We start from the raw sequence: 18790 nt of genomic DNA on the forward strand, positions 1-18790 counted from the left end.
AGATACTACATTGCTACATAATTGTGCAGTACAAACGTTCTAATAATGAATTAATTAGTTTTAATAAATTTATCTTGTAGTTTACAGACGAGTTCTGTAATTAGTTTTGTGATTGGTCTATGTTTAATATTTTAAATATGCAAAGATTTTATTTCAAAAAATTTACGGATGCAACTAAACGAGGCCAATGTTCTATTTATGGGATCACTATATTTATGGTAGCACGGCCGCCGCGCCGGGGCCAGCCGCGCAGCAGAGGGCGGTGACGCCGGCGGTTGTCCCGGAGAGCAGGCGCCTGGAGGCGGCGGCGGCGGCGGCACCGGAGCAGCAGTTCGATTACGCGTCGTGGCACTCGGCGCCGCTGCTCAGCCCGGCGTACGGCGCGGCCGGCTTCGGCGGCCACCAGCTCTAGTAGTAGTCTAGTGTAGAAACAGAGTCTCGGGTATATTGATTTATTTGTAAAGGCAAGCTCCATCAGTTGTTCGTGTTCCGGTCTCACTAGAAACTCTGGCGCGGCCTTGCCGCGCCCTAACTGAGTTGGGCCAGTGCCTGGACACCTTTTCATGGAATATACAATACTCCCTCCGTATTGGTATTAGAGGTCGTTTAGGACATGATTGTGCATACCAAGGAGTAGCCAAATAGGGGTAAGTTTTCCCTGTCTACCCTTGTTAAATGAATCTGGGGTTATATTTCATACGAGTACACACAAATGGTCGACTGGTTAGCGCATCGAGGCCGGTGCTGGGGCCAATACGGTGCCGGTTCGAACTCCCGCAGGCTCCCACATTTTTTGCAGGTCTGTTTCGGTTTTGCATGGGCTTGCATGCATGGCGTCGCCTGGGCGCACGCTGGGTACGTTTTTTTTTTGTTTTTTGCATGGGCTTGCATGCATGGCGTCGCCTGGGCGCACGCTGGGTACGTTTTTTTTGTTTTGCCTGGGCGCGCGGCGCAAAGGAGTCCGGCACGAGCTTGACTCCGGGACGAGCGACGATGCCGGCGCCGGCGCCGCGAAGGAGTCCTGGACGAGCGTCGAGCGACGACGCCGGCGCAAAGGAGCCTGGCACGAGCGACGCGGCGACGGAGTCTGGCGCGAGGTCCTCTGCGGCGTCCATCTGCACGGAGCCAAGCGCGAGCGGCGAGGCGATGAAGGAAGGCGAGGCGATGAAGGAGGCGAGGAAGGAAGCCAGCATGCAGCGTTATTTACTCAGCGCGTGAGACGGGGGCAGTTACGAGGCGATGCGAGGATGATACGGCCAGTTACGACGCGAGGCGTGCGATGGGGGCAGTTACGGCGCGGCGCAATTAAGGAGGGGCATGGACGTCCAAACTCCCCATGAGTGCGCAGAACGACTTCTATTATGCTCTGGTGTGCAGCGCGCAGAACGACCTCTAATATTGATACGGAGAAACAAAAATAAATCAAGCATGGTACTATCTTTGTTGCCTGGTTTTGCAGAAAACAATAATCTTTGTATTCAATGATGATATAGCATCATAGCATGCTTTGCTTTTTTTCATGTAATCATTGAATCATTTTTCATTGCCGTATTTCGTTGAATTCGTTCGGCATGTGAGAATTAAGCTTCAGAAGTAGAGAATCTGAGAAAATAATGATTATATTCACAAAAACGAAAAACGAAAATACCTGTGCACATAATTTTCGCCCTATAAATTGAATGTTCTCTAACAGCATACGATCGAGGAAATCCTTTATTTTTTGAACTTCCTTGCAGGAAAAAAGAGAGAGGTCAAATGAGAACTTGTTAATAGCTAAGCGTGACAAGTCCATCAGGAATCAAGATACCTCGGCTTTGATACCACAATGTACTGTAGGAACCCATTTTCATTTAACAGCCTAAACTGAAGAACAAAGTTGACAATAGCCTTCTACTTAGACACTAGGGCTTTTGTTTCAAAGCTTCTACCAAGTGCGAGTAATTTTAGGGTGAGAGTGGAACATTTTGAACAAAATTGTATTTTAAGGTTGTAAAATTCATTTACAAGGGTTTTTTTTCCTCGATATTCTTTTACTTTGTCGTCAAATGGTCTACAAGTGGAGATTGATGGTATCATGAGAATTGAGAAATTGAGAATGTTTTTTTCTGAAAGAAAAGTACTTCCCACCAAATGATGACCCACTGCTGGGTGGATAAATTATGGTGAAATGTCATTTGAGGAATTGTATCAAACCGTGGCAAGGTAGAAATTTCATAAGAAATTTGTAACAATTTTGCTCACTCCGTAACAAAAATGACATGACATTTGTATGTTTATGAAGCTCTTTATTGATTCATAGTGGATTTCATACGGACAACTTTACGAGAAGTACAGGAGCATAATGTAGACGATTACGCACCATAACCAGAGCATCTTAACCAAACATGGAGCCCGGAAGTACGCTAGTACTGTTACAACACTGCAGTTAACAATAACAACTCAGCCCACCGACGCGCGCGGTCACACCAGCAGCAAGCTGGCCACGAAGCTCCCTGCTGCGCGGCGACGGGCGGGGTGAGCCGATCAACAGTACGCCGTGCACTTGACCTTGCAGTCGACGGTGCAGCTGCCCCCGCCGCCGCCGCCACCGTACCCCTTGCCGGCGCCGCTGTAGGAGGAGAAGCACTTCTTGGGGCAGGTGACCTTCTTCCTGTAGCAGGGCCCCTTCTCGGTGCAGGTGACCGTGGGCGCCACCACGCCGCCGCGGGCGTACCCGCCCGCCGGCCCGCCGTAGCCGCCGCCCCACCCGCCGGCCATCCCGGGGATGCCGTTCCCGAACCCGCCCATCCCGGGGATGCCGCCGCCGAAGCCCGGGATGGTCGGGATCGCGCCGCCGACGCCTCCCGCGCCCGCGCCGGGGCTGGGCACCGCGGGCGGCGGCCTGACGGCAGGCTTCTTGGTGGGCACCGCTGGGGCGGGCTTCTTGGTTGACGTGACGAGCTCGGCGTCCACGGCGCCGGCGAGGGCGGCGGTGGAGAGGAGGCCGAGCAGCAGCTGGGCGAGCAGGAGCGCGGCGTGGCGGGGAGCCGCCGCGGCCATGGCTGGTGGTCTCGTTGCTTCGAGTTCGATCGGGCCTCTTGCGTTCGCTCGACGAGGTAGGTGTACGTTCGCGTGCGCTGGCTGGCCCTGATGGGCTCGTGAGATTAGGGCGCTGAATAAGTAGGGGGCCGGCGATTTGCGTCGCGCCCTGCGCGCATTAAAGGAGGCGCGTGAGGAGGCTGGGGGTTGGGGATCTCGCGGGCAGCGCAAGCCGGCAGAAAGGCAGCTCGAGCAGTAGCCGAGCTCACCGTGGTGAAGCCATTATGATCGGCAACAGCGGTTCGCGGCTTCGCGCCAGCGGTTTGACGCTTGGGCCCCGCCGGCGACGGGTGAGATCGCCCCTCAAGAAAAATCTCAATCCGGCCACGGTCAATCCTCTCAGCAGCCACCGGCGCGTTCCGCGACACCAGTGGTCGGAGCGAGGCACGCGCGCGAGCCGTTCATGTGCGCATTTATGGCGCGGGGGCGCCGTCGTGGCCCCGGCCGTCCATGTCCAGCCACCGGCGGCGGCCAGGTGACCTAGCACGTACACCCGCGCCGCCGCGTTTCCCGCTCGCCGCTGGGCGCTAGACTACTCGTCCTAGGTGTGTTTAGATCCTCAAAAACCCCTCCGAAATCCAAATTTTCTATCACATCTCCATCACATCGAAACATTAAATATAGCAAATGACCCACACATGGAGTACTAAATGTATGTAAATAAAAAAACTAATTGCATATTTTTGATGTACGTTACGAGACGAATCTTTTGAGCCTAGTTAGGTCATGGTAGGACAATATTTACCACAAACAAACAAAAAGTGCTACAATATACTACATTGTCCGATGTGATTTTTCGCATTCCTTTCTCCTCCATCTAAACACAGCCTAGACGCTTTCGGTGCGGTGCGGTGCAGGCTGGCGGAGAGCCTGGTCCGGGCTCTCCGGCGTTGGGCGTCCATCCACTTTCTCATCTGCACCAGGCATTCAGAGATGGTGACCCTATCCATTACGACTTGGGAGTGCCGGTACTCAATGCTCTGGCAGGATCGCTGTGCCGGTGGTAGCGAGAACGGAGGAAAATGCCACTCCGGCAAGCAAGTCGCCGACAGGGAACATGGGACGAATTCAAGGCGGAAGAGGATGGACGGTTTGGCTCAGAGTTTGCTACACAGCTCACTACCGGCGGTGGCACCGGCACCGGCCCCGCTCGAGTGCTCGATCGCCCGGCCCCAGCGCATGCATCGGCGTCAGGTCTCGGTCACATCTTAAGTACATCGCTGGACCAAAAGGAGGCCTCCGGAGGCCTTTGCGTCCTCTAACCACTCACGGTGCTCCGCGTGTCAGTTGCTGCATTGGCAGACGCGTCCACGATGTGCACCGCTTTTGCTTTGGGTTGGCTTCGTAACTGGGGCGGTGACCCCTACGTCATCCATGTCTGCACATTATTTCGGCCTTTCATCGTCATCTCCTGGCCCATTGTTCCTGCCGATGCTCCGCGGCTCGGTTGGTGGACTGCGTGCCTCTTATGCGAGATTGGCTGCTCCGGACCTTGCTTCTGCACGATCTACGCGTGCCGCGGCGTGTCCATGGAGACCTCACACCTGCATTCTCCCTCCTTTGCTTCCCCCGCGCTTGTGCGCAGAAAAAATCGGCTCCGCCTGGTTCCTTTTGCGCCTTCCTCTCTCTCCAAATCGCTGCCTCGGCCGCTCCGCCCCCGATCTTCCGCGTCGTCGCCAGCCTCCACCGCGGTGACCACGTCGGGGTCCCCCGAGCAACGCTGCGCCGGTGGTGCCGTGCCTAACCAGCTCGCTACTTTTCTCTCCTCCCTCATCCTCCCGTGCGAGCAGGCGCCGCCATTGTGGGGTCTGCTTTGTCTCCGTTCGCACCACCGCATCCATCTTGCTGCGTCCTTCTCCCTTGCTGTCCTCCTACAGCTGCTACGGTGAGCCTCCCGTCCCTTGCACCTCTCCTCCTATACCTGTTGCAGCGATCCTCCCGCTTCCGTTCTAAGCGCCGTTCTCTTCGCCGTGTGTAGGGCCATACGGTGGCTCCTGCTGGATGAAGCGGACATGTTTGTTGCTGTGCAGGGGTGGCCTGCACACTAAATTGGATCGCCCGCTCCCTACCATGGCCCATGGGTCACCAACCAGATAAAGGAGATGGATGGCCAACGGCAGCAGCGGCATCAGAAGGACCTCCTAGAGGGCCAACTGGAACCTCCCCCTGCTTCCTGCTCTGTTCTTGCCGGCCGCCGACTTTGGTCACTATGCCCAGGTGATTTTTTTATGCTTCCTGTTGTGCTACTGCTACTTGCACATAATCCGAGGAAATGTCAGTTCCAGAAAAAAAAAATTGTTGCTCCTTCTTTCAGTATATGTTGTTATTGCCTTGGCAGATGAGAAACTATTTGAGATACAGTTGTGGAGGAGGCAGTGCTTCCATTTGAGTTTCTATAGAGATTGGGCGATATGTTTAATGGTTTCATTGTTTTCTTCATTCTAATTTGATAGATAGCAAATCTCTTTTAGATACAATATATTTATTTGTCTCTTACATGTGATCTGTTTTATGGTTAGTCTTGGAGTAACCCTCCAATTTCTGGAAGGTTTCCTGCTAATTTTGAAAGAAGAAAAATCCTAATCATCATGGGAAATATTTGGCAAAAATGAGACAATGTGGCAAGTGGCATTGTCTCTTATTTTTCTGAAATCTAGGGGGAAAATGTGCAACTTGCAACTAAGCCACTGACTTCATTTTAGGTCAATAATTTGTTGTCGTCTTCTATTTATGTGACAGCAATAGGAAGGTCTTAATAAAAAAGGGAAAATAAGTATTGGGAATTGGCCTACACATTCCTGTTTTTCTTTATTCTCTCAACAGCATCATCTACAAGCCTCTCACTACATTACTGACAGATGCTTCCACACATGATACCTTGACTTCATTATGGCTGATGAAGCATTTTTTTCTTGGTCGTCTTATGGTTCATCATTGTAACCTTCTGAAGCACCCATTGTGTTCTCTATTTCACAGGGCAAGCCATGAATGTTCACAGACCTGACATGCTCTTGACCTATTTAGGCCCTCAATGAATGGTGCAAATGTAGAGTCCAAATATTATCCTATTGTTTGTTGATTTCCTTCTTATTGTAGAATTTACATGCCACACCGAATTCACTGAAATGCTGACATACTCCTATAGTCCTATGTAATGCCTCTTACCTCTATAAAACTTTGAGAAGTCATAGCTAACAACACCATTATTTCTCCAAATATTTGACACTTTACTTTTATACGATCAATTGTGTATGCAGATCTTCAGCAATTGCAATCGTACTTTCTCTGCTTCATAGTTAGCCTTTTCAATGCTATGTTGTTGTCCATAGTACGACGGCTGCGTCACAGGCTACTTCCAAACGCATCCTAGAATCTGGAAGATCTTATAAAACGATGCCAGTTTGTATTTACTTTGTATTCCTTCTCTCTTCTTAATTGTCTTAACTTCGTTTATAGATTTATAGTAGTACTGTAATTGTACATCGCAATGCTTACTAGCTGGCATCACATTTTGTGGCGTCTTAATTGTCTTCTTAATTTTCTTCCTTCTCACAGTAGTAGTTTTGCCCCTTTGTTTAATTACTCACCTTTTAACAATTCATACAATATGGACCTAATTTAGGCAGTGGCCTACATGTAACATACCCGAGCCTCATCGCATCATTCTTAACTGCTTAAAACCTTTGTCCGCCGCCCATGGTCAGCCTCACCAACGTACCCCACAAATCATACCAGTACATACGCACGTACCTGCAGGCGCGGCGTTAGCGCGCCAATTTTACTAGTTTATTACAGGCGCTATCTGAATCTGGTTGAATGGTGACGCCGCGTGATGATAATTATTTCACTCCAATCTGAACCGGCTAGCCAGCTGCTGTTTTCATGCCACGTCAGTGTGACACGCAAGCCGTGTCGCTGACTGCATGTACGCCGATCAAACGGTGTTGATTACATCTAGGATCTTTCTCACATTGCTGCTGTTGGAGAAAGAACAGGCGCTCCCTTAAAAAAAGAAAAAGAAAAGAACAGGCGCTCAAATTTACCAAGCAAGTCGAAATGAGAGCGGGCAAACCCTTGTACGACCACGTAAACAGAACCAACCATTTTTTCAGGTGCACAGCTCCTGAAGTCCTAAGCCACAAGTCACCGTCAGGTGCACAAATCTGTTGCGGGCTCAGCTGACCACCAACCACATTTGTATCTGCATTATAAGACCAACACAGCTGCATCCAACATGAGCACAGTCGTTCTCTTTTTCCCCTTTTGAGGATACTGCGAGCATCAATTCAGATCCAAGAGCCTGCTTTCTGTCTGAATTTCTAGCTCCATTCCAGCGAGCAGCTTGTAGACACGGCATCCTTCATCGCTCGATATATAGTACAATCCTTCTTTATTTTACATTGAATCATTGATAACTGAATACTTGCTACGGAACTGTCCGTGCACAGAAAGTGGGCAATGGATCAATGGGCCACCTGCAGACCTGGCCTGTTTGGTTTGTTCCTAGAATGTTTTAGAACGTACTTTAACCGCTAATTAGAGGTATTAAATGAAGCCAATTTATAAAACCAACTCCAGAAACCACGCGCTAGGAACCTTAAAGAATCTAATGATACCTTTGACCGCGTGATTAGAGAATGGTTACTGTAGTATCACTGTAACTAATCATCAATTAATTACCGTCATTAGATTCGTCGCAAGAAGTTACACCCATCCCTGAAGAAGTTTTGCAAATAGACTCCATTTAGTACTCCATGCATACGATATTCCCTTCTCAAGAGACGTGTTCTAGAATTCCTAGAACGGAACCAAACACGGCCCTTCATAGTGTTCGCTGCGGAATTAAAACAGAGCGCCTAAGGTCGACGCCCCCGTGATGATCCAATAAGTGGGCATCAAGGTACTAGTCACCAATTAACAACTAGTAACATCTAACACTATGGATGCCCATAGCATCGAAAGCACGAGCTGCCTGCTTGAAACTTCAGTGAACCGTGCATCAAACTTGCCCATTCAGAGCAGCAAGTAGATTACCTGGTTACAGGAAGTCACAAGCTACAAAAGGAGGCCCACGCAACACTAGTGAGGCCCACGCAACACTAGTGATAGAGCACAAGCCACTCCAGCCACATCAGCCACTGAATTTACGAAGCAACTAGTAACTGCACCTACAAGCCTTGTTCGGCAGACTTCGGTTCCGAGATGCCAAAACACTGAACAACGATGAACTGAATACTGCTGATACTGATGCAATCCCTCTTCTGAAGAAGGGGTGCCAAGATGGGAATTAGCAATCCCCTTACAGGCCAAAAAGGAATCCACAAAATGCAGCCTTGCAGTTGGGTATCACCCTGCAGCTAGAACCAGTTCAAGATCAGCAAACATTTACCAAGATTAATGTAACAAGGCAATGATGCCCTTGTTGCTCTGCAAAATTAAGATGTGTACCTTACGGTTGCAGCATCAACCCTCTTCTTCCTCAGCTTCGCCGTCCTGCACGAAGCCCCCACCCGCGTCGCAAATCCAGTCCCAGATCTTGCCCGGGACCGGCATCACCGACAGCCGCGGCTGCCGGAGCAGCGCGAAGTCCCTCATCCCCTCCACCTCGCCCGCCGCTTTCTTGACCTCACCCAGAGGGACGGGGTTCCGGAACTCCCCGACCGCCCGCACGTCCACGGCGCCGCCAGACGCTGCCTCCTTCCCCTCCCCTTCCCCCTCCCCTTCGTACCAGGTCCGGGCGACCTCCACGACGCCGACGACGCGGCGGGAGGCGGCGCCGGCGCCGGAGTGGTAGAACAGGCACCGGTCGCCGGTGCGCATGGCGCGGAGGTTTTTCATGGCCTGGTGGTTGCGGACGCCGTCCCGCGGCGCAACGCCGCCCGGGGCGCTCGCCTGGTCGGACCACGACCACTCGCCCGGCTCCGTCTTCAGAAGCCAGTACTGGACGCCGGTGGCGGCGGTCGCCGCCGCGGTGGCTTGGGCGGCGGGCTTTGCTTTCCTCGTCATCCTGTGCGGGGTTGAGATTGTGGCCTCTGGCGATCGCCGGAGGAGGCTAGGTTCTTGTTTTGGCGGGAATGTGGGCTGCTAGGGCTCGTAGTGGCGGGGATTTTTTTCTACAATAGCAGTTCGTCTTCCCGCGCCCCGCCTGCCTTGACAAAAGTGGATAAGCGTGGGCTGAGATGGGCCCAACCGGGGCTCAAATGGACGGCCCAAACAGGACACCAACGCTGAGATTGCAAGTCAACTCAACAGAGGACAACAGACGTACTCTGCATACAACGAAATACTGCTATCTTTGCAATGGGGTCAACCTGAATAATAAACAAAATCCAAACAGATCAGAATTATGGATGGATTTCAACTCATACTGTGCTTTATACATTGTTTCTTTCCACTACGAAGGCTACCAATTCAACAACTGCTAACGATAACTGAAGTTAGATCGACATAACTGCAATAACAAAGTACACATTTTATGAATGTCAGCATTCAGAGTGTTCCATTGACAGAGCTGGATAATAAAAACTAGGGGCCCTTTATTAGGTTGAACCAGCTTGACCCTCCTTTGCTGCCTCTTGCTGCTGCTTCTCTGCCCAATACTTCTGAAGCGGTGGTCCAAATATAACATTCCCAGAAATCACTCCAATTCTGAGGCATTTGCAAAAAGGAATGAATAAGAACATCAAGATAGGATAGACAGTAACAGGAAAGTTATGCTGGCAAGTTATGCTGGCAATGTGAGAGAAGCAGGTATGCAATTTTGACAGTAATGAACAACACACCAAGAAACATGATTTTCTAGGACAAAGTAGAGAACGAGGAACAGCCACAAAAAAAAAGCAACAATGGGCATGTACAACACCTGGTCAGCAATAGGAAGGTCTTAATAAAAAAGGGAAAATAAGTATTGGGAATTGGCCTACACATTCCTGTTTTTCTTTATTCTCTCAACAGCATCATCTACAAGCCTCTCACTATATTACTGACAGATGCTTCCACACATGATACCTTGACTTCATTATGGCTGATGAAGCATTTTTTTCTTGGTCGTCTTATGGTTCATCATTGTAACCTTCTGAAGCACCCATTGTGTTCTCTATTTCACAGGGCAAGCCATGAATGTTCACAGACCTGACATGCTCTTGACCTATTTAGGCCCTCAATGAATGGTGCAAATGTAGAGTCCAAATATTATCCTATTGTTTGTTGATTTCCTTCTTATTGTAGAATTTACATGCCACACCGAATTCACTGAAATGCTGACATACTCCTATAGTCCTATGTAATGCCTCTTACCTCTATAAAACTTTGAGAAGTCATAGCTAACAACACCATTATTTCTCCAAATATTTGACACTTTACTTTTATACGATCAATTGTGTATGCAGATCTTCAGCAATTGCAATCGTACTTTCTCTGCTTCATAGTTAGCCTTTTCAATGCTATGTTGTTGTCCATAGTACGACGGCTGCGTCACAGGCTACTTCCAAACGCATCCTAGAATCTGGAAGATCTTATAAAACGATGCCAGTTTGTATTTACTTTGTATTCCTTCTCTCTTCTTAATTGTCTTAACTTCGTTTATAGATTTATAGTAGTACTGTAATTGTACATCGCAATGCTTACTAGCTGGCATCACATTTTGTGGCGTCTTAATTGTCTTCTTAATTTTCTTCCTTCTCACAGTAGTAGTTTTGCCCCTTTGTTTAATTACTCACCTTTTAACAATTCATACAATATGGACCTAATTTAGGCAGTGGCCTACATGTAACATACCCGAGCCTCATCGCATCATTCTTAACTGCTTAAAACCTTTGTCCGCCGCCCATGGTCAGCCTCACCAACGTACCCCACAAATCATACCAGTACATACGCACGTACCTGCAGGCGCGGCGTTAGCGCGCCAATTTTACTAGTTTATTACAGGCGCTATCTGAATCTGGTTGAATGGTGACGCCGCGTGATGATAATTATTTCACTCCAATCTGAACCGGCTAGCCAGCTGCTGTTTTCATGCCACGTCAGTGTGACACGCAAGCCGTGTCGCTGACTGCATGTACGCCGATCAAACGGTGTTGATTACATCTAGGATCTTTCTCACATTGCTGCTGTTGGAGAAAGAACAGGCGCTCCCTTAAAAAAAGAAAAAGAAAAGAACAGGCGCTCAAATTTACCAAGCAAGTCGAAATGAGAGCGGGCAAACCCTTGTACGACCACGTAAACAGAACCAACCATTTTTTCAGGTGCACAGCTCCTGAAGTCCTAAGCCACAAGTCACCGTCAGGTGCACAAATCTGTTGCGGGCTCAGCTGACCACCAACCACATTTGTATCTGCATTATAAGACCAACACAGCTGCATCCAACATGAGCACAGTCGTTCTCTTTTTCCCCTTTTGAGGATACTGCGAGCATCAATTCAGATCCAAGAGCCTGCTTTCTGTCTGAATTTCTAGCTCCATTCCAGCGAGCAGCTTGTAGACACGGCATCCTTCATCGCTCGATATATAGTACAATCCTTCTTTATTTTACATTGAATCATTGATAACTGAATACTTGCTACGGAACTGTCCGTGCACAGAAAGTGGGCAATGGATCAATGGGCCACCTGCAGACCTGGCCTGTTTGGTTTGTTCCTAGAATGTTTTAGAACGTACTTTAACCGCTAATTAGAGGTATTAAATGAAGCCAATTTATAAAACCAACTCCAGAAACCACGCGCTAGGAACCTTAAAGAATCTAATGATACCTTTGACCGCGTGATTAGAGAATGGTTACTGTAGTATCACTGTAACTAATCATCAATTAATTACCGTCATTAGATTCGTCGCAAGAAGTTACACCCATCCCTGAAGAAGTTTTGCAAATAGACTCCATTTAGTACTCCATGCATACGATATTCCCTTCTCAAGAGACGTGTTCTAGAATTCCTAGAACGGAACCAAACACGGCCCTTCATAGTGTTCGCTGCGGAATTAAAACAGAGCGCCTAAGGTCGACGCCCCCGTGATGATCCAATAAGTGGGCATCAAGGTACTAGTCACCAATTAACAACTAGTAACATCTAACACTATGGATGCCCATAGCATCGAAAGCACGAGCTGCCTGCTTGAAACTTCAGTGAACCGTGCATCAAACTTGCCCATTCAGAGCAGCAAGTAGATTACCTGGTTACAGGAAGTCACAAGCTACAAAAGGAGGCCCACGCAACACTAGTGAGGCCCACGCAACACTAGTGATAGAGCACAAGCCACTCCAGCCACATCAGCCACTGAATTTACGAAGCAACTAGTAACTGCACCTACAAGCCTTGTTCGGCAGACTTCGGTTCCGAGATGCCAAAACACTGAACAACGATGAACTGAATACTGCTGATACTGATGCAATCCCTCTTCTGAAGAAGGGGTGCCAAGATGGGAATTAGCAATCCCCTTACAGGCCAAAAAGGAATCCACAAAATGCAGCCTTGCAGTTGGGTATCACCCTGCAGCTAGAACCAGTTCAAGATCAGCAAACATTTACCAAGATTAATGTAACAAGGCAATGATGCCCTTGTTGCTCTGCAAAATTAAGATGTGTACCTTACGGTTGCAGCATCAACCCTCTTCTTCCTCAGCTTCGCCGTCCTGCACGAAGCCCCCACCCGCGTCGCAAATCCAGTCCCAGATCTTGCCCGGGACCGGCATCACCGACAGCCGCGGCTGCCGGAGCAGCGCGAAGTCCCTCATCCCCTCCACCTCGCCCGCCGCTTTCTTGACCTCACCCAGAGGGACGGGGTTCCGGAACTCCCCGACCGCCCGCACGTCCACGGCGCCGCCAGACGCTGCCTCCTTCCCCTCCCCTTCCCCCTCCCCTTCGTACCAGGTCCGGGCGACCTCCACGACGCCGACGACGCGGCGGGAGGCGGCGCCGGCGCCGGAGTGGTAGAACAGGCACCGGTCGCCGGTGCGCATGGCGCGGAGGTTTTTCATGGCCTGGTGGTTGCGGACGCCGTCCCGCGGCGCAACGCCGCCCGGGGCGCTCGCCTGGTCGGACCACGACCACTCGCCCGGCTCCGTCTTCAGAAGCCAGTACTGGACGCCGGTGGCGGCGGTCGCCGCCGCGGTGGCTTGGGCGGCGGGCTTTGCTTTCCTCGTCATCCTGTGCGGGGTTGAGATTGTGGCCTCTGGCGATCGCCGGAGGAGGCTAGGTTCTTGTTTTGGCGGGAATGTGGGCTGCTAGGGCTCGTAGTGGCGGGGATTTTTTTCTACAATAGCAGTTCGTCTTCCCGCGCCCCGCCTGCCTTGACAAAAGTGGATAAGCGTGGGCTGAGATGGGCCCAACCGGGGCTCAAATGGACGGCCCAAACAGGACACCAACGCTGAGATTGCAAGTCAACTCAACAGAGGACAACAGACGTACTCTGCATACAACGAAATACTGCTATCTTTGCAATGGGGTCAACCTGAATAATAAACAAAATCCAAACAGATCAGAATTATGGATGGATTTCAACTCATACTGTGCTTTATACATTGTTTCTTTCCACTACGAAGGCTACCAATTCAACAACTGCTAACGATAACTGAAGTTAGATCGACATAACTGCAATAACAAAGTACACATTTTATGAATGTCAGCATTCAGAGTGTTCCATTGACAGAGCTGGATAATAAAAACTAGGGGCCCTTTATTAGGTTGAACCAGCTTGACCCTCCTTTGCTGCCTCTTGCTGCTGCTTCTCTGCCCAATACTTCTGAAGCGGTGGTCCAAATATAACATTCCCAGAAATCACTCCAATTCTGAGGCATTTGCAAAAAGGAATGAATAAGAACATCAAGATAGGATAGACAGTAACAGGAAAGTTATGCTGGCAAGTTATGCTGGCAATGTGAGAGAAGCAGGTATGCAATTTTGACAGTAATGAACAACACACCAAGAAACATGATTTTCTAGGACAAAGTAGAGAACGAGGAACAGCCACAAAAAAAAAGCAACAATGGGCATGTACAACACCTGGTCAGCACTAGCAATTTTTTTTTTGAAATTAAAGTCAGCACTAGCAAATAAGATGGCATTGCATCGACGCCACATAGATTCTCAGTATTACTGCAACAGAACTACAAAATCACTACCAACTTAACTTCCTGGTGCCACTGCTCCCTAGTCATACAGCAACAGAAGTGCAGAACTACTAGCATCACTTCATTCAGATTTCAGAAGCAGCTTTCCTCAGGCAGTCTACTCACCAAGCCATGTACCGATATCCTTACTCATTCAAGCATTGGAGATGCTTTTACCATTTTGCATATGGAAAAACACGACAAGGCACCCACCACCCAGTGCAATTATTCCAAAAAAAAAACATTTTCTGAGCCAAACTTTTGCATGGGACAAAAGATATAACATTAAGTTTCATGTAGTAGGATATTAGAAACTTAGCTATGCACATAAGACAAAATATGATTTTTTTTTTGTAACAGGCTCTAAAACAACTTTTTATACACCTCTACATGTGCATAATTGCATAGCCAGGTAATTTTTATTATTTCACGATAACATCAACTATTGGACCCTTTGCTCAAACAAAAAAAAAAAGTAAGCAGATGAATTTTATATTTTTAATACACATTACTATCCCAACCAAGTGAAGTGCCAATAGCTGTTTAGTAACAACATTTTCGATAGTAATACTCTCTCTATAAAAGCACAACTTTTTATTGGGATGCATACCCAAAATGTAGTCTCCTGCAGTTATCAATGTCTTTAGTTAGCTTGAGGTATCTGGGAAATGGAGATGTTTGTAAATGTGCCATCCCACTATCAAGCAGAACTGTTGGGTTATAAGTTGCGATCAAATTAACTGAATACCATGCACATTAGGGAACAACTTGGTCTTACTAAAGTAGAAGTATTTGCACAATCCTGCATAATTATCTTGACCCTATAAGTCTATTGTCAAATTATCAGGTAAATAAAATTGCTGCCTAACGAATAAGCTAACCAAGAATAAATTTTATTCAATTGAAACTGGAAAGACTTTTTGCACATCCTTCAAATTATCTGCTCTATCAATAGTTAGTTGAATTTATCCAATCCTGCTAAGCAGTCAGTGACTGTCAAGCTTTGAAGCATGCGTCTATGATATCTCAAACTGACTAAAAGCACTCTGTGGATGCCCGGCTTACAAAATCACTAACAAATAATATCACATCACCAAACATCTGAAGAAAAAAAATAATAGCAAGATGGCACTAAGAGATGCATTTGAAGCTAGTACCGTGACTATACCCTACACCAGACCAACCCTCGTAACCTGAAAGAAATGCTTGTGCATTCGCTCAACACACCTGCAACTGCAACGCTCCTACCTCCACCACGAGTACCTAACACAATATGAGCAAGCTACCGCCTACCGATACGGCGCAGATGTGCTCCCAGCGAAGCTTCGCACGGACGCACCTAATCGGGACTCTTGAAGGCACCCACAACCCTTTGGCGCTACACGCAGGGACTAACTACGCGGTGGGAAACAACCAGGTCGAGAGCCGGAGTGATCCAGCAGCGGAGGAACCTACCCAACGGCGCGTCTAGATCGGCGTCGAGCTGGCGGCACACAGGGACGCCGCGTAAGATCCACGAGGGGGTGATGCTAGGGGAGAGCCGTAGATATGAGGAATCGAGAGACTCACACGACGGCGCCGGCGACGAGGGGGAAGGAGAGCCGCATCCTGTCCCCCTTTTGGTCTCTCGCTCTCGCTGTGTCTGGCGAAGACGACGGACGCCCTCGCAAAATAAGAAAAAAAAAAGAGAAGACGACGGACCGCAAAGGCAAAGCAAGTGACCCCGGGCCCTAGAGAAGCAAGAGGTCGAATGGGATTTGTGGGCCTGGGCCGTGGTGGTCGTGCCGGGGCGAACTTGAGCAGGCCGTGTTCAGTCAATTGAATTTGGATTGAGCCTAAAAAAAATTGATTTTGGATTTTCTTTTAATATTTTTCTTTCTTCCCCAGCCGAGCAAAATGGGAAGGACTTCCGTTTCAAGGAAAGAAGAGAGGAAAATGAGGACGCCTCCGAGATTGGTGGTGCGCGCGCGGAGAGCTGTGGCAGGCAACCGACGCCAGCCACGCGAGTTCCCCGCCTTCCTCTTGCACGGTGCACGCGCCGTGCGACGGCGGCGGTGCACGCGACTTTGCACGGGTGCACACGCGCAGGCGCAGCCGGTGGGCGCCGTCCGGGCGCGGCTGCTTCCGCACGACGTCACGTTCCCGGCGCGCCATCTCGTGACACCCCCGCGCCGGGGAGGCCGGCTTTCATGTGACCGGCCGATGTGACGCGCCTCCTAGCTAGCAGATGGCTACCAATCAGCACCGTTGACGCCACACCGGCCGGCCGGACCTCGCCGCCCCAGATGCCGCGCGCTGGACTCAAACGGCTCTGCCGGTGTAACTGCGTCTGCCGCGTTTACCGGTTGCCCGACAAGTAACTTCTACCTTGCGTGCGTCAGGCCTCTGTTACTCGAGTTTCATGATTCATGGGCAGGTCACCGCGCGGCGACTTCTTAAGATCTGCTTTACGTCAGTGCATTCTACAAAATAGAGGAACAAAAATATGACAAAAGATCACGGAAACAACACAAATTTCTTTCGAATGTGGCAAAAAGGGTGAAATGGCAATGATGAAGGGCAGCTTTTCTATTTTCATAAAAAAAAGGGCAGCTTTTCTTTGGGGCACCATCATGCTACTCCAGCTAGCCGTTTTATTTGTTTATTACGTCCGTGACATTATTTATGCGCACCTAATGTGACCCCATGCCATCATCCTAGCAAGAAAAAGAAGACTACTTAACAGAAAACCAACAGGAGCTGTTCTTCTTATTGCTGCTACCTCTGCTTTTATATGATGAGTGGTGGCCACCGAATTTGATGTCCTTTTTGACGAGCAACGCCTCTCGGAGAAAGTTATGCGAAATAGTTGGACATTCATCTACTACTGAGAGAAATAGTTATGTGAATAAGCCGCAAGACACACAATGCATCAAATATCAAGTTTGGTCCATGAAAAGTGATGCAACGTGCAACCAATTTCGCTGACAGTCTGGTCTTTCAAAAAAAAATCGCTGACAGTCTAAAACTATAGCATCGGCTCCTACCAACGCATAGGCTTGCATGCACAGATGCACTACATAGGGGCAAAGATTATATAGGCTCATTCCTTACCACAATAATCGGCAGCTCTCTGCATTTCATACATCATATCGCCAAAAATAAGTTTGTAAGGAAATATATTTATATTCTACATTATCAAATATACATGACATATTTCAAATTTGACTAGTGTGATGTTTGTAGATGTCAATGTATTTTTCTATAAACTTGACTAAAATTGAAAAAAGTATTTAGGATAAACTAAATTGTTAAAAATTTTGAAAAAGGAGGAGCACCATGTATGGGTTTAAAAAATTGCCAAGGGCAAAATAGGAAAGGACCGGTAGCGGCGCGCTCCCTCCCCCCCCCGATAAGCAACACAGCAGCCTAAAGGCCGCGAGTCAATTGGCCTTTCCTCCCATTTCATTCCATTGCCATCGCCAATTCGCCATTGCAGCGCTCACCTTGGCAGCTTAGCTAGCCGGCGGATGCCAATCCTCACGTCGGACTCCATTGCGTCCCCGAGGTGGGGCGTCCCCTTCTTCGCCGCCCGCTCGGGCGCGCCACGCACGCGCCGGCCGCCTTCCTCCGGTAGCCAAGGGCACGGCTGCGGGTGGCCGCTGGACCGCGTGGCTGGCTGGGTCGGTGGCGGCATCGCCGCGGTGTTCTTCGCGTCGCTGGAGCGGTGCTCGTGCGTCAACGTGCGCACGCACGACGACCTCCTCGACGACGAGCAGAGGGACTCGGAGGCGCCGCTCATGTTCGACGACGGCAACGGTAGCTACTCCATGGCCGGGGCCGCCGGCGCGGCGAGGAGGAGAGGAGGCGGGAGGAGCGACAAGGGCAAGAGAACTGGTGGTGGCATGTGGTGCTATGGGGAATTTTAGCGTACTTCAAGTTAATTTTTGGACCTTGTGATGCTATTTCTTACGTTTCCGTTGTTTAAATTAAGAGTATGTATATCAGTATATGGATGTTTGATTGTATCCAAGTTGATCCAAAATTAATGCATGTAAAGTTGAAAACTAATTAAGTTCTCTGTTGCCCCCTTTTCTCTTCTTCAAGTGTAAACTGATCTTATTAGTTGATCATACTCTCCGCTGAGTGGCTGCAGTTTTAACTGGAACTTAGTTGATCATACACACTGTTTTTTTTATTCGATCGGAATGGGTGCAAAATGACGTTTAAAATAATTAAACGGGTAGTTTCCGGAAGTTGTGCAGATTCATATAAAATATATTCAGAAGTTTTCAAAAGTTGTCAAAGAAGGCTATATATATATATATATATCCTTATAGAAGCTATTGCGTTATTGCCCCTATTTTACTTTGAATCCCAATTGTAATTTTACTTTCATTTTCTTTTACTTTGTATTTTTACCATTATTATTTCGAAACGAAGTCCCATTTTGCACATGTGAATGGGCGCTTTGCTCGCTGCACCCTCAGCCGCGCACGCCTGCCATGTGCTCCTCCAGGTCATGCGCGCCGTGTGCTCCCGCAGCAGCACCGTGCGGTGAGCCCGCAGCCGTGCCCGCCGCCGCGCGCACCGGCCATGCACTCCTCCAGGGCCGCGCCCCAGGCCCGCCGCT

At 49.0% G+C, this 18790-nt stretch overlaps 4 protein-coding genes across 6 annotated transcripts; 1 reads left to right on the forward strand and 3 right to left on the reverse strand.

The window, feature by feature from the left end:
- Positions 1–2254: 2254 nt before the first annotated feature.
- On the reverse strand, positions 2255–3225 carry LOC120692983 (elastin-like). The gene has a single exon (XM_039976388.1). It carries the CDS (start codon positions 3037–3039, stop codon positions 2524–2526), a length of 516 nt encoding a protein of 171 aa, XP_039832322.1. The 5' UTR covers positions 3040–3225; the 3' UTR covers positions 2255–2523.
- A 4757-nt stretch (positions 3226–7982) lies between these two features.
- LOC120691822 (thymocyte nuclear protein 1-like) lies at positions 7983–15730 on the reverse strand. Of its 2 annotated transcripts, none has more exons than XM_039975018.1 (3): positions 14072–15730; positions 8527–9940; positions 7983–8429 (listed from the first exon to the last, which is right to left on the reverse strand). In XM_039975018.1, the coding sequence occupies exon 2, from the start codon at positions 9082–9084 to the stop codon at positions 8542–8544; it is 543 nt and encodes a 180-aa protein (XP_039830952.1). In that variant the 5' UTR covers positions 9085–9940; positions 14072–15730; the 3' UTR covers positions 7983–8429; positions 8527–8541. The 2 variants fall into 2 exon arrangements, with proteins under 2 accessions (XP_039830952.1, XP_039830951.1); XM_039975017.1 differs by having other exon boundaries at positions 7983–8435.
- On the reverse strand, positions 12114–15890 carry LOC120691821 (thymocyte nuclear protein 1-like). Of its 2 annotated transcripts, none has more exons than XM_039975015.1 (3): positions 15748–15890; positions 12658–13857; positions 12114–12560 (listed from the first exon to the last, which is right to left on the reverse strand). In XM_039975015.1, exon 2 carries the CDS (start codon positions 13213–13215, stop codon positions 12673–12675), a length of 543 nt encoding a protein of 180 aa, XP_039830949.1. In that variant the 5' UTR covers positions 13216–13857; positions 15748–15890; the 3' UTR covers positions 12114–12560; positions 12658–12672. The 2 variants fall into 2 exon arrangements, with proteins under 2 accessions (XP_039830949.1, XP_039830948.1); XM_039975014.1 differs by having other exon boundaries at positions 12114–12566.
- Positions 15891–17623: 1733 nt separating this feature from the next.
- Positions 17624–18248, forward strand: LOC120692360. The gene has a single exon (XM_039975631.1). The coding sequence runs from the start codon at positions 17688–17690 to the stop codon at positions 18084–18086; it is 399 nt and encodes a 132-aa protein (XP_039831565.1). The 5' UTR covers positions 17624–17687; the 3' UTR covers positions 18087–18248.
- The last annotated feature ends 542 nt before the right edge of the window (positions 18249–18790 follow it).

The sequence above is a fragment of the Panicum virgatum genome, chromosome 9N (assembly GCF_016808335.1).
Source record: "Panicum virgatum strain AP13 chromosome 9N, P.virgatum_v5, whole genome shotgun sequence".
NCBI classification, from domain to species: Eukaryota; Viridiplantae; Streptophyta; class Magnoliopsida; order Poales; family Poaceae; genus Panicum; species Panicum virgatum.